Source organism: Plecotus auritus, assembly GCF_963455305.1.
Source record: "Plecotus auritus genome assembly, chromosome: 4".
Lineage (NCBI taxonomy): Eukaryota > Metazoa > Chordata > Mammalia > Chiroptera > Vespertilionidae > Plecotus > Plecotus auritus.
Window position 1 is genome coordinate 90418523 of NC_137775.1, and position 15802 is coordinate 90434324.

General features: G+C 51.3%; 1 protein-coding gene across 1 annotated transcript; it reads right to left on the minus strand.

Moving 5' to 3' along the window:
• Positions 1–375: 375 nt before the first annotated feature.
• Positions 376–15533, minus strand: RSPH9 (radial spoke head component 9). Its single transcript, XM_080666846.1, has 5 exons — positions 15278–15533; positions 10519–10684; positions 8498–8627; positions 7884–8030; positions 376–637 (listed from the first exon to the last, which is right to left on the minus strand). Exons 1-5 carry the CDS (start codon positions 15502–15504, stop codon positions 477–479), a joined length of 831 nt encoding a protein of 276 aa, XP_080522972.1. The 5' UTR covers positions 15505–15533; the 3' UTR covers positions 376–476.
• Positions 15534–15802: the final 269 nt, after the last annotated feature.

The following is a 15802-nucleotide window of genomic DNA, read 5'->3' on the forward strand; positions in this document are numbered from 1 at the left end:
CTCACTGCTTGGGGGCTTGGGCCTGTTTCCGGCCAGTTACTGAGCAGAGTCACTGATCGCTTGTGCTGGGCTACATAATGCAACTGAAGGGAGTTTGTGGGCTGAACAGGTTCCCACCCTCTGTTTTGACAGCTGTTAGTCTTGGGCCTGGGGGCTGCAAGGAGGCAAGTTGGTCTGCCTGGCCTGTGTACAGCTCTGATGTGAGTCCAGGAGCTGCCTTCCTCAAAGGGCTTCTGGCCGTCACCTCCCACAGCCATTTCCACCCGCCATTCTCTCTCTTGTTAGCACATTCCGATCCTCTGCCACTTGCTTTAGAGCTGGGTCTCCCGGCTCCTTGGGCCTCTCCTCAGAGCCTGGACACCAGATGGAGGTGAAGATGAGGGGAAGCGGCAAGACAGAACAAACAGACCAAACTCACTGAAATGTATGAAAATAATGTTGATGCTCTGCATACAGAGTCCCTGGGCGGGTCCCTCCTACAGCATGAAGGGCAAGTCCATGTTCTTCTCACCAGTGCCCACATAGATGTAGCCACAGTTCTTGGTGCCTGGAGCGTGGTAGAAGGTGAGGCCTGGCCAGAGCAGGCTGCGCAGCACCACCAGGGCGTTGCCTCGCTCCATCTGGATGCTCCAGGACCCTGGGGAGGAAGTGAGGCCTGGGTGCTGTGGAGCCAGAGCGCTTCCCAGTGTGCAAGGCCCCAGCTCCCTGGGCAGCCAGGCCCAGGTGCTAAGGTTCCACTCAGAAAAGGGAAGACAGTTTAATTACCCCGGCGCTTTACTCCTCCTGATTGCCTTTTAGCCATTTCACTGTTCATTAAAACCACTTCCAGGGGGAGGGCAAAGGAAATGAAAGGAGGTGAAACTCAAAAGGAGTGCATTTTGTTCCTGTCAGCAAGTCTAGTTAAAGGTTGAGTGGGGGAGGAAGCTGAATCCAAAGGCAGAGGGGAGTTGGAGCCGGTTTGGGGAGACTTTCTCCAAGCTCTGCTAGGGGTAATCACTAGTGACCTTCAGTCCTAGTGCAGTTTGTCCCCACTTGCTATTTTGCTCTCTCGTACCCAGACCCAGAAGCCTCTGGTCTGAGATAGATTAGACCTGACCAGGGGCTCACATAGAAGTTTGACCATTTCGGGCCTGAAGCTCAGTAGCCCTCTCTGGCTGCTGGTGGACTGGAGCCATCCTTGGTGGGAGGGGACTTGGGCTACAGCTAATGAGCCTTTGTCTATCCTGGGTCCTGCCCTGGTTTTTGCTCCCCAGACAGGAGCAGCCCAGCCCATGGCTGAGTTGTACGGCCATGAGGACTTGGCGGGAAGGACCTGATCCATCTCCAGAACCGAGGGAGGGAGCCGCTGTGTGGGAGGAAGGAGCCTGGGAAAATCGCCTCTGGATGCAGATCTGGAGCTTCTATTCCCCTGCGCACCGAGGCCCCTCCCGGGCCCAGCCACAGCTCTGTTCCAGACCCTGCCAGAAAGGCAAATGCTTTGAAGGTTTTGGTGTTGGACCAGCCAGTGATGCACTGAGAGCTGTGCTGAGGCCTTCATCGGCTGCCAGCTCAGCTCGGCTGCTTGGCTCCTGCTGCCCCAGCTTCCCACAGGCCTCCTCCAACCATGGCCCACCCTGGTCACTCCACACCCAGCAGCTTCACAGTTCAGTCCCCACCCACCAGGGGCCACCCTGTATCCAAGAGGCCTGACCACCAGGAACCCCTGGCCCTGACAGCAGCTCAGCCCTGCTGAGGGTGCCGTCACCTGCCCAAATCCAAGCCAGAGCTTTGTGGTGCATGTAGGTCAGCTGGCCCTGGCCTGCTTAGGGAGAGGCTGGCTGGGAGCCCACCACAACTCTGTGCAGTGGCCTGCACCAAGTGCAGCCACCCATGTAAGAGATGATGAAGTAGAAGCTACAGTGATTCCACTCCCCCAGGCCCATACAGTGCTGGCCAGACAACATCAAGAAGAGTGTCCCCCTGGGGCTACCAGAGCTCTGGCTGGGGCACTGCCTAGGAAGGGGGGTGGATGCTTTCCTGGTCAGGGAAAGGGAGTATTTCCCGTGGCTCCTACAATTTTCCTCTCCGGGCACCTATAGTCCTCCACCTCCCAGACCTGCCTTAAGAGGCCTAAGGCCCTAGCCTGTTGCTTTCCTAACAGGAAAACATGTCTAGGGGGTAATGGGAGTGGGACAGGCCAGAACCAAGGATTCCAAGGCACTACATTCAGCCTTTGGACAGAAGCACAGACCCTAGGAAGGTACATCCCTTAGTCACCCCACCCTGTGCCCAGAGCATCATCTAGGGACAGTCCCTCCCTGTTCTTGTTGCTCACAGCCATACAGCCCCCTGAACTGAGAAGGAGCAGGCTCTGCCCACCAGGGAGGGCAGCTTGCAGCCTGCCTGAACCAAATGCTGCCCTGGATAAATGGGTCCTGGTGTCCTCCAGCCTAGACCACTCATCAGTTCACTAGTGCCGGCATCTTTTTTTTTTTCTTTTTTTGCAAGCATATTGGCATACCCTGAGCAAGGGCTGGGTCCCAACCTAACACCAACCTACCCACCTAGGGTTTGGCCACCTCTTTCCTTTAGCAGATGAGGGGGCCCAGGCTTATTAGCAGGGGCTCCCCTCACTCCCACTTCCAGAGAGCAAGGAGGAACTGATAAGGATGCTAGAGAAATATAGTAACCCTATAGGGGCAGGGGAACAGCAGCACCAAGCAAGCGGAAGGGTGCTGGCCAAGTGTGGAAGCGGCATGTGAGGGGCCAGCCAACAACACTGCCTCCCTCCCTTGCATTCCTGTCACACTTCTGTCCTCTCCTTGTTCCTGGCTCAGCTGGTTGCCCAGGAAACACACAGACTCTTAACGTGCCAGGAGTCACGTAGTGTCTACCTGGGAAGCCAGGCACTTGCTTGTCACCTTCACCCACTTTTCTTATTGCTGGGAAGGCTGGGCCCAGCCAGCTGCTGCTGCCTCTGCCCCTCTGGGGTTCCAGGAAAGGCAGCCTGCTGTGGCCCTGGTGTTTCAGTTCACAGCCCAGTCTCCCCAAAGGTCCCCTCCTGCCCCCTGGCACCCACTCGGTTCTGCAAACTGCTTTTTGAGGCTATGGTGGGGAACAAGCCGGTAACCAGGAGCAGGGCCTATTGCAGTCTGCAGGAAGTCCTGGGTGCCCAGAGCCCCAGGCTCTCACCCACCTTGCTAGAGCAGAAACCTAAGGTGAGGGTATGCTTCTCTTAATTAAATTCTCCTGCCCTCCAGGAAGAAAGGCAGCAAAGCACTAGATTCTGTTGATGGGGACAGTGGACCAGGCTGGGGACCAGGGCTGTCTGGGGCAGCAGGAAGCTTAAACCTCTCCAACCAGCACCATACAACTTGTCTCAGACACAAAATAGGCATGGGGTTCCTTCTCAGAGTGGCCACTCCCACCACCAAGGGCCACAAGGTATGGTCAAACCCCCTAGAGATTGGGGGGTGGGTGGGGTCCTATAGAGGCGGAAGAGTGCCCTGTCTGACTGGTAAGGTCAGGACCTGGGTCCAGAAGGCTAAGCACCTGTTAGCCAGGCTTCCAAGGGACTAGGTAGGAGGAGCCACCTGTATGCACCCTCAAGAGAAGGCTGGTCGAGGGTCCCATGTTCCCCACAACTCTCCAATGTTCTTGTCCCCCTTTTCCCCTGCCCCCGCAACACCTCCCCAAGCACCACCACCACATTTTTAAAGGCCGCTTTCCAGGCAAGCAGGCCCCTTGCTGCCCTCTGCTGCCTGAACTGGGCATTGCTGCTGAGGGCTCTCTTGTGCTGGACCTCTGCTCCCCCGGGTTTGAGAGAGCTGTTAGCTCCAGTGCAGAGTGGAGCAAGGAGAGAAGCCCTGCCCTCCACCCCTCCTACTCTGCTTCCGTTGCTGCTCTGCCTGCCCCTCTCTGCACAAGACACAATGACTTCATTGGTGAGGCACATTCTACTTTACATTTCCACTTCTCATCCTCTGTTTCATTTATCTTTCCAAACCTCTGTGAGGCAAGGATGGTGCCTGTTTTGTTCACAATGATGTCCCCAGTGCTTGGCACATAATAGCTGCTCAGTGGCTATTGCTAATGAAGTGAAAGGTTAAGAAGCATGGACTGGCAGGGAACTATCTAGAAATCTGGCCTCCTGACCTGGCACTCCATCTGTTTCCCCTGGCTGCAGCCCAAACTCAGAACTCTTAGCTGTTTCCCTGCATCCACCAGGAGGATGGCTCTGCCTCCAAAGCTACTCACTCCTACAAAACTGCAGACCCAGGGCAGACAGAACAGCTCAGGAGGGCATCATGGCCCCAGGCTGTCCCAGGGACAAGCTGCTGATCTCCGTACCTAACTCCATGGGCACAGAGCAGGAGCCCCAGGGACAGGGCCAACCTGTACCATACCTGCTCACAAGTGACACAAAGTCCCCTTGAACAAATGCCTCAGACCCAGAAAGGAATTAATGATCTTTCCTGGGTAGGACATTCCATCCCACCAGCCAGTGCTGGTGTCCCAGGGAACTCTTCCTTGGGCCGCCTTAGCAGCCCAGCGCATTCTCTGCTGTCTGCCTGGCCGAGAAGCCTCCCAGCAGCTCCTCCTGCTCTTTAACTGGCAGATAAGGAAGGGAGTCTGGGAGCTCAGAGTGTCTGCTCTCCCTGACCACACTTCCATCCCTACACCATGGCCCCCACCAAGCCATCATGAGAAAAAACTGGGCCTGACTTCCTGGAGGCTTTCTGGTGGTAGCTTTGGGAGGAAGGGAGCTGGAGGCCCAGAAGCTCTGAGGTTTCCCAAGGTCAGTCCAAGAGCATCCCTCCCCTCAGGCCCACACACACAGGAGATGCCAGGAGCCCTCAACTCCCAAGGCTCCAGCACTGAGGAAAGAGCAACAGGCTGGAGTGGCCTGGGATGTCAAACCATCAGTTGATCCTTCAGCCCTGAAGTCCACCATTAGAGCAGAATGTCTAGGGCCTCAGGCCACTGCTACTCACTCACTTCCCAGGCCCAGATCCTGTACCTCCCAGGGGCCTGATAAATTCACTTGCTGACTGGGCATATCAGGGTGGCCCCAGCATCCTTTAGGAAGACCCCCCCAGTGCTCCCTATCTTATACCCCTGCTGCAGGGAGGGACAGCTGCCTTCTGTGTCCCTTTACCCCAAGTGGCAGGGCAGACAGGGCTGATGGGATTCCCATAGGAAGACTGTTGGACCCCCACAGCCCATCTAGCCAGCTTTGGTCTTGACTGCAAAGGCCCGAGCATCCTCCTTGCCCTCCCATCTCACAGAGGATGAGGCTCTAAGGGTGGGAGGCACTCTTGTGTTAGCCCCTCTGACCACCCAGCACTATGGGAAAAGGGCCTCATCCACTGGCCCTGGGCATCCAGCTGCAGGTGAGAAGGCTGAGAAGTCAGCACCCAGCAGGGCTTTCCAGACTCACCTTGAATTGGGAGGTGGCACTGCTGCCCCCAGATTAAGGGTATTAAGAGCACTTTTCTCCCCCACCCTTCAGCCCCTGGTGCTGGGTCCCACCATCACAACATTCCTGGCTCCCTTTATCAACCCCCCTGGGGATGTGCGTCTGGGAGCATAGAGTTGGGGGAGATAACTGGAGTCTGGAAAGGGTGTCTCATGGGTGAGAAATGCCCCAGCCCCTATAAACGTTTATCTCCCCCACAGGTCCAGGAATCCCTTTCCATGCCCAGGGAGGCTTGCCTCGAGCACCCCCATGTGGCCAAGGCCAGCATAGCCATTCTTTGCTGGCAGCCCTTACCCACTTGGGGCCCACTGTCTGGCCCCTTGGGCATTGCAGGAGCTCTGAAATGCCTCCAGATCTCTGGCTTGCCACTTCTCCATCCATCCAGGCACCACTCCCTTATTATCACAGACCTGTTCACAAGCTACCAGAAGCCCCTACTGCCTTGATCTAGGCCTCCTAACCTTGGCCCTCTAGGCCCTCCTAGGCCTGCCCAACCCACCTCTAAGGCCTTTTGCCACTAAAAATAGATCAATAAGTGCTGGCCAGTATGGCTCAGTTGGGCATGGTCTTCTGTACCAAAAGGTTGTGGGCTCTATCTATGGTAGGGAGCATGCAGGAGGCAGCCACATCAATGTTTCTCTTTCTCTCTATATATAATTTTTATATGAATTCTTATGTGTTAGGCACTGTTAGAATTATTTTGTGTTATATGTGTTAACTCTTAATTCTCATAACAACCCAATGAGGTAGAAAATATCATTATTCCCCTTTTCAAAATGAGGAAATTGAGGCACAAGGTAACTGAGGGACTTACCCAATGTCATACAACTAGCAAGTGACAGATTCAGGATTCCAACCCAGGCTGTCTAATTCCAGAGCCCTCACCTTAACCACTACTGCCATCCACCTCCATCCTGAGTTCCAGCCCATCTGGGTGCCTCATTGCTCCTCAAAAGTGTTTCCTCTAGCCCTAACCGGTTTGGCTCAGTGGATAGAGCGTCGGCCTGTGGACTGAAGGGTCCCAGGTTCGATTCCGGTCAAGGGCACGTACCTTGGTTGCGGGCACGTCCCCAGTGTGGGGTGTGCAGGAGGCAGCTGATCGATGTTTCTCTCTCATTGACGTTTCTAGCTCTCTGTCCCTCTCCCTTCCTCTCTGTAAAAATCAATAAAATATTTTAAAAAATTTAAAAAAAAAAGTGTTTCCTCTAGTGGTCCATTCCCATTGTCTACTTAAAAGGAAACACCATCACCCTGACAGGGTGGTTCAGTTGGTTGGAGCATCATCCCATGCACCAAAAAGGTTTCGGATTCGATCCCTGATCAGGGAGCATACAGGAGGCAACCTATTGATGTTTCTCTCTCACACTGGTTTCTCTCTCTCTTGCTCTCTCTCTCTCTCTCTCTCATGTGCACGCGCGCGCGCACACACACACACACACACACACACACATCAGTAAAACATATCCTCAAGTGAGGATAAAAAAAAAAAGATGGGGGGACACCACAGTTAATGCCAGAGTCCTGAAGTCTCATTCTCTGACACTTACTGTGCCTTTGGGTTTAACTCTCTGAGCCTCTGTTTCTTCATCTATAAAATGGGGCTAATAACAATATCTACCTCTTAGGTTGGCTGTGAATCTTAAAATGAGATAAGGTATACAAAGGGCTGAGTACAGTGCCTAGCACACAATAAGCAGTGCCACTGCTTTTATAAGTTGTTATCATCATTGCCATCATCAACAAATCCCTCCAGTTCTCAGAAATTCCAGACATGCAGACAGAGTTAGAGGCATTGAGTCAGTGCTTTAGGTGCATCCCTGATTGCCCAGAGCCCGGCACCTGCCCTGGGGTCCAGCATCCAAGCAAGAGCATCTTCCCAGAACACATGCTCTACAGTGAAGCTCAGATGATGGAAATGGGTCTCTGTGACCCAACCACCCAAAGGTGCATGCGTGGGCCAGGTGTGTCCTGAAGCATAGGAAGGCCTCTGAAGCTGTATGTTTTAAGATTTAAAAGTCCCATACACATAGCAGGAAGCAAATATACAGAACTCATATCCTTAGTAGGGGGATGCTCAGTCAATCAGCACCTACTTATTGAGCACCAGCTATGTACCAAACACTGGATCTCACCCCAAACTAACAGAGATGGATGTGTGCCTCTATTCAAGATTGATAGGAAAGTCGAGAGACTTCTTGTGAAAGCATATGGAAGACAACCCTTTTATCTGCAAACATTTATCCACTGCTTCCTATGAGCTGAAACTTGTATTGGACCCTGTGAAAGCCCCACCCTCAAGCACCCACACTGAACCACCATTTCCTACCCAGGCTTTGGTTCCACTCTCAGAGGAGAATGGCAGGTGCATGGCCTACTGCTCTGGCCTGAGGGCAGATCCAAGGTCCTCCAAGTAATAGGCTATTACCTTTGGGGATGTCATGCTCCAAGGAGTCCATGAAGTCCAGGGAGGGGTCTAGGTCTGCCTTCTCAAGCAAGGTCTTGTTCTTCAGGTCAACTGGCTCCCTGAAGTGGAAGTAGGAACTGAGCTTCTTAGCTTCAGACAAGGTCAGTCCTAAAAAGAGGTAGCGGGTGGGAAGGAAATCCCACAGCTCACTTTCTCTATGCATGAGGAACACGTGGAGGAGCTTGCAAATGACTCACTCAGCTACTGACAGAACTGAAGGGAGAAGAGGAAATAGTGTTCCCTCCACCCAAATTTGACACAGATCCTGCAATGAGGAGAGACCAATGAGGAGGAAGGTGGGAAAAGGCAGGGAGGCCAGATCCATGGAAAGACCTGAGACCCAGGTGGCCAAATGCTCTCCCACCCTCAGGCAGAAACCAGGCAGGGTCCAGTGATTGGGTAAGCCATGCCAACCACCGATGCCAGCTCACTGGACACATCCCCCCAACTGATGCGGTCACAGCTGTTTCTTTTCTGAGGAAGTGGGCAGTTTTGCTCAGACTCCCACATATGTGTCTGACTATGCTCAGGAAGAGATGTCCTCCTGCCCATGAGAGAGGCGCCGGAGAACTCACCTTCAAAGGTCCGATTGACATGGGTGGGTCCAAAAGGACTCTTAAAGAGGGCACCTCGGGGGATAATAGCCACAGCCTTGTCTATCTGGTCAATGATGGACACCAAGCGGGTCTCCTCCTTGATCCGGATCTGAGGAGACAGGAGACAAGCCTCCCTGCCAGGGCACTGTGCCCACTCACCCCTGGTGCGGGGCCCTCTGCATAACCAACTGGCCTGGGTCACCACCATGTAGATGCCCGGTCCATGAAAAATCATGCTGGGTGAGCCCTCCCTCTCCTCCTATCAAGATTTTTTTTTCTTTTTAAAATTAGTAATACATACTGGTGGTGCAATATTTAAAACTAAAAAAAAAGCAGTCTCTCTCACTCCATCCCTCATCCCCCAGTTGCCCTCACTGAGGGAAACCACAATTAATGGTTTCTGTATCCTTCCAGAAGCATACCATCTTATCATCAGATTTAAATGTTGATTATTTTGCCTTTTGAAAACATAAAAGCAATCATGTTACTGTAAACTACTTGGGTAATCAGAAATATTTTATAGTATACTTGAGAATTAAAACCATTCATAATCCTACCTCCTAAAGATAGTGATAACATATTGGTATACTTCCTTCTATCTTTTTTATGATATATTTAAAGCACAATTAAAATCATAGTTTCTATAGTTTCATATCCTACTCTTTGACTTGACAAAGCATCACCCCATATTATCACATCTTTATGCCGATAAGATTTGGTTTACAATCAATATCAAGGGCAACCCTGAGCAAAAGGATTTCATAGATATGTTGGGGAAAAACAGTACTTGACAGGAAAAACATGTCACCAAGGGCCCCCAGAGTCACTCAGCCACCTATTTCCCATGGGCTACCAACTGGAATTCTTTACAAAGGGGGAGATGGAAACTAATATTTAATAAGTGTCTAGGCCAGGGGTTTCAGAAAATGTCATCTCATTTAATCTGCACAAGCCTGGGGAGCAAATATAATGATCCAAATTTTACAGAAAATAAAACTGAAGGGAAGTTAAGCGTGTCAGGTGGGAAGGGGTGGGTGTTGGACCCAGACTTTGGGCATCACCTAGGTTCAAGTCCAAAGACTGTGTTTTGAATTCTGGCTTTGTCTAGTTTCAAAACTTGGGCTCCTTACTTTTCTGACCTAGCTTTCCATTTCTAGGAGTTGGTCATTCAGATAGACTGCATCCAGTGGAAATGATGTATGTACAAGATCACTGCTTGTCAGAGCTAAACCTTGGAAACCTCCATTTCCATGAAAACATCATGGGTTAAATTATGTTGCATTCACACATGGTAAAAAGAGTGGGGAGGCTCTTTAAGGCACTGATATAGAAAGATCTCCAAAATGTATTGTTAGGTAAAAAATGGAAGGTGCAGAACGGTATGTAAAACATGCTGCCATTTGTTTTGTTTTGTTTGGAAGATAACAAGGGAATATGTAGAGGTAAGGTATTTGCTGTCTCAGGTGACAGAGCTTCTCACATTTAAACGTGAATTTGAATACCCCGGGAATGTGCTAAAATGCAGATCCTCATCCCCCACCTCCCATTAGTCTGTATTTCAAACACCTAGAGCATAGTGATGTGTCTGACCCAGGCTGCACTTTTGAGTAGCAAGATTTGGACACACACATGCAAAACCGTTATATTACTATCCCCCAGAAAAAGGACCTGGGTGACTGGAAGACAGGGCTGGGAGACACTCTACTATATTCCTTTTTGTACATTTGAATTTTGAACTATATGGATGAACATATAGGAAAACAATTGGTACAAAAATGTAAGAGCTTGTGCCCATGCCCTTACCCCAGAACTCAGCACAGACGCTTTCTTCCCTGCCCCTGCCCCAGAGCCAGGCTCCTCAAGAGCTGCCCGTCCACTCCCCACACTGTTGCTCAGGGGCGGTGTTGTTATGTTGTTGTCACCATATTTCTATTGGGCTGGGTTTTGGATGCCCCCAACCCTCTTCCCTCAGGCCCTCCTCCTCTCTCATATTCACTCACCACTATTTCTTCTTCAAAGACCTTGTCACCCTCATTCACCTTCTGCAGCTCAGTGTATTCATACTCATGGGAGGGGTCCCCCATGAAGCGGCCCTTCACCACAGACGTCTGTGTCATCATCTCTTCTGTGGCAGGAGGCAAGAGGCTCCACTCCATGCAGTTCAGGCTGCCAACAACATCCACATCACGCTGGTTTCCAATTCCCCCTCCCACTCGGGCTTCCTGCCATCACCTCTTCTCCCAAGGGTGAGGCCCAAGAAATACTTCTGGGAGTCACACCTTTCCCCTTAGAAGCCCTAAGTGTCTATGGTGCACCCCACCCCCATATGTGATGCAAATTCAGTTTTATTTTTTTAAAGGTCACAAAAGGTCTATGTATGCTGAAATTCCAAGAGCTTCTTCCTAGATATCTGGACTGTAAGGTTCCGGATGAGGTTCTGGAAGCTGAATTTTCCTCAAGTACAGGTGTCTCTGCTTTGGTGGGCCCCTAATTCATGCTCAGTCTGCCTACTGAGTCCACTGCACGGCCATCTTCCCCATTGCTCAGGAAAGCCGGGCCCAGGCTCAAGGACCTCTCCTACTCTGAGGTCTCCAGGACTACTAGCCAGCGCAGTCCCTTCTTTCTCACTTCCCAATGGGCGAGGACATCCTCCCACCTCTCTCACTCAGGCCCTGTGTCCCCAGCCTGCTCTTGGCTCATCTTTTCTCCCTTCACTCTCTAGGGCAGGGGTGGGCAAACTTTTTGACTTGAGGGCCACAATGGGTTCTTAAACTGGACCGGAGGGCCGGAACAAAAGCATGGATGGAGTGTTTGTGTGAACTAATATAAATTCAAAGTAAAGGAGTGGAGGGGAGAGCAAGAGAACCGATAGAACAGCCGGATCCGGCCCGCGGGCCATAGTTTGCCCACGGCTGCTCTAGGGCCTCCTTCTGAATATAAAAACTTCTCAGCTTTCTAACACAACAGCCCTCAAATCCATGCCCCTTTCCTATCCCTTCCTCCTCTGCCCCAACTCTGAACAATAATCTCAGAACAATTTGACCTCTGGGAGCCCTCCTTTCCCCCCACTTTCACTCTTTGTCCAGTGCGCCATGATCTCTGCCCCCACCACCCCAAAAAACTGCTTAGGAGAAAGTTATCCATGGGATGCCCTGAAAGACAACAAATGCATTTCCATTCCTACTTCTTTTTTAAAAAATATGTTTTTATTGATTTCAGAAAGGAGAAGGGAAAGGGAGAAAGAGATAAAAACATAGAAATAAGCCCTAACCGGTTTGGCTCAGTGGATAGAGCATCAGCCTGCGGACTGAAGGGTCCCAGGTTCGATTCCGGTCAAGGGCATGTACCTTGGTTGCAGGCACATCCCCAGTAGGGGGCGTGCAGGAGGCAGCTAATCGATGTCTCTCTCTCATCGATGTTTCTGACTCTCTGTCCCTCTCCCTCCTCTCTGTAAAAAATCAATAAAATATATATTTTTTAAAAAAAAACAACATAGAAATAAGAACAGAAATAAGAGAGAATCACTGATGGGCTGCCTCCTGTACATCCCACACTGGGGAGCAAGCCTGCAACCTGCACATGTACTCTGACTGGGAATTGAACCGTGACCTCCTGGTTCATAGGTCAATGCTCAACTACTGAGCCACGCCAGCCAGGCTCCATTCCTACTTCTTTTGATATTTCCTTCTCCCTGCTCCAGTGCCTTCAGTATTTCCAGGGATCTATTCTCACCCCTCTTTTCCCTCTGGAGTCTCACCCAACCACCTCCCAAAGCCCTAGCTCAGTGGTCGGCAAACTCATTAGTCAACAGAGCCAAATATCAACAGTACAACGATTGAAATTTCTTTTGAGAGCCGAAAGCTGGCTTCTGCGTATGGGCCACGAAGTTTCAATCGCACTGTACATGCACGCCCGCACGTGGTATTTTGTGGAAGAGCCACACTCAAGGAGCCAAAGAGCCACATGTGGCTCACGAGCCGCAGTTTGCCGACCACTGCCCTAGCTCATGACTAATCAGTATCCAGAATCCAACCAACCATCTCGAACAACCTCCACTGCTTTCCCCCTGGGCCAAGTCATCATCTACTCTTGCCTGGTTACTGCAGTAGCCTCCTAACTGATCTCCCAACTTCCATACTCACTCCTCCTTGTGTTAAAACCTAAGCCAGACCATGCGTCTGTGCAGAACCTTTCTATGACTTCCCTTTGGACCAAGTCCTTACAATGCCCCACTAGGCCCTTCATGATTGTCTCCAGCCCCTTACTTCCCTGACCTTATGTCCTGCAATGTCCCTTCCTCAGCCCTCTCTAGCCACACTAGCCTATATGGGTTCCACAAACACACTAAGTACACACCTGCCTTAGAGCCTTTGCACTTGCCTGGAATTCTTTTCCCTCAAATAAGCACATAGCTCACTCAGTTGCTTCAGGTCTTTCTCAAAGGTTGCCTTATCAGGGGCCATCCCTGACCACCTTATTTAACGTGGTAACCATTCCTGCATTCTCTATCCCCCTTACCACTTAGCACCAGCTGACAGCAATACATGCTTATTTATTGTCTGCCTCCCCTCCCACTCCACACACACTATAATGTAAACTTTATGAATACAAGGACTTTGTCTCATTTACCAATGAATTCCTGGTACCTAGATCAATGCCTGGCACATAATAAGTGCTGAAGAAAGAAAAACTTATGGAATAAAATGAAATGAGTCTCAAATCTCTGTTCAAATTTTTCTTCTGGACTCCAGATCTGTACTTTAATACACCTCCTTACCACTCTGTCCCCCAAGCACCACACACCCAATTCACTAGGTCTACCCTCCTTCTTTAATTTGATCTGCTTCTTTTGTTGTTGTTAATCCTAACCCGAGGATATTTTTCCATTGATAGAGTGGAAAGGAAGAGGAGTGACAGAGAAAGAAACATTGATGTGAGACACACACATTGATTGGTTGCCTCCCACATGTGCCCTGACCAAGGCTGGGGATCATGCCTGCAAACTGAGGTATGTGCCCTTGACCAGAATCAAACCCAGGACCCTTCAGTCCACAGGCTGATGCTCTATCCACTAACCCAAACCACCTAGGACTGTCCTGCTTCTTGAATTCTCCCCCAGTGGGTGGCATCAGCACATAATCAGCTGCTAAACTGGAAGGAATCAGCCTTGACCTCTTCTTCACCTCCCCCAGTCACAAATCCTGACAGTTCTACCACTTAAATCTAACCCAGGCCCTCTCAATTCCCTCAGCTGGACACTACAATAGATTTCTAAATGCTTACCCACTTCTGGCCATTCTGCCCACTCAGATTAAAGCAGGCTCTTGCTTATAGCCCTTCCATGGCTTCCCATAGCCTACGGACAAGGTTCAAACCTCTAGGCTTCTCCATCCAGTTCTACATAACACCCTCTGCTGCCACTGTTATGGTTACCTACCTGCTGTTCTCCCAAACACTCCAAGCCAGCTTCAGGCAACCAGTTTGTATAACTGTTCCCTCTAACTGGCGTGCCTTTTCCCCACACCTTCCTGGAGATCTGTTCAACTTTCATGTTGGCACAGAGGGGATAAGTGGAGATGGAAGAGATAAAATAAAATTGAAATAACATTGGCAAAGAAGTTACTTCCGTAATGACCTTATTTAACTGCTCTCTAGGGGAATGCCTTGGTCTCCCTTTGTGTACAACTCTATTCTAGTTCTGCCCTGGCCAGTGTGGCTTAGTTGGTCCCATGCAACAAGAGGTTTCTGGTTCAATTCCCGGTCAGGACACATGCCCAGGTTGTGGGCTCCACACACAGTAGGGGGCATGCAGGAGGCAGCCTATCGATGTCTCTCTCTCTCAAATCAATAAAAACATTTTTTTAAAAAAAAGAAATAGCAACTCTATTCTAGTTTTAACACACTTTGCTGTAATTGCCAGGTTCCACATCGGTCTCCCTCCCTAAGATGTGAGTAACTTGGAGATGGGGTTAGTCTCAGCCCTCTTTGTAACCCCAAGTCAATATGCAAACAACCTGTGTTGGATTGATGTGTGGATGGATAAATGAAGTCTCCAACTTCCTGCGCCTAACAGACTGCTTTGTGAGGTGTTGAACTCCCCATCAACGCTGGGGATAGTCAAAATACAGCTGCATGGTCCTGAATGGTAGTGTCCAAGTAATTTTCCCCGGTTCTAAATCCCTTTTCTCCCATTCCACATTCCTTCGCTACTTCCTAGAGAGCCTCGGGCTGTGAGCCAACACTTCCACGGAAGATGATCTCTGGATATGCTTCCAAATAGCTCCACACAACCTCTGACACTTCTCCAAATTCAACTCTTACCAAAGCCAGACACGCCCGCACCAGGCGGCACGTGGCTTCTAATCCAGGTCTCCATAATCCAGGAACTTTCGCCTCGCTCTGCCTCCGTCCTTGGCCTCAGACTCTATTGAAAACCCACCAGTCTCTAAGTTTCCCCTGCGTCCCTTTGCCCCAAGCATAGAAGTGTCCTCCCAGAGCCCCGCCCTCAGACTTCGTCCACCCCACTTACCCGCCCCCTCAGGCTCCTTTCGGTTCTCGGGTCCTCGGCCCCGCCCCTCGGGTCCTCTCCCCACCCCACCCCCCTTCCCTCCTCTGCAAATCCCATCTCCACCTGCTTCCTTGACCCCGTAGCCCCCGCCCCTTTCGGTTCCTACCACCACCCACTCTTCCTTCCAGGCCCCCCAGTGGCCCTCCCTTCCATATCGCCCAGCGGCCTCGGCCGCCCGGCGCCGCCTCCACCTGTACAGTGTCTTGCGCGGTGCAAGGTGGTCCTCACTCAGGCCCTGCGCGATGTAGTAATCTGCGACAAGGCCGAGGATGCGGCCCCAGAAAAGCACCCGACTGTAGCGATAGTCGCGCTTAACCAGCAAAAGGGAAGTGAGCAGCGAGGCCCGACGGTCCGGGCTGAGGCCCTGCCCACTGCCGGACGCCAGCTCCAGGGACAGAAGGAGACTGTCCGCGTCCATCTCGGCAGCCGCTCAGCTCAACGTCCTCCAGGTTGCTAGGAGAAGCCGTCTCCATGGAGACCCAAAGCCCCGCCCTTCCCTCAGGCAGGAATTAGGATTACACCCACCGGTGGCCCTGCCCTTCCGGGGCCTCTGGCCAGCCCTAATTCCCTCGGAGCCGTTCCTAAAAGCCTGGGCACACACTAGCTCCCGCCCTGTTCCTTTCTTGAGTTGGTGACAGGATGTGTTCAATTATCACGGGATCCGCGCGGTTTCCCCTAAAATAGTGTGAGGTTAGTGGTCCCAAATCAGCCCAATT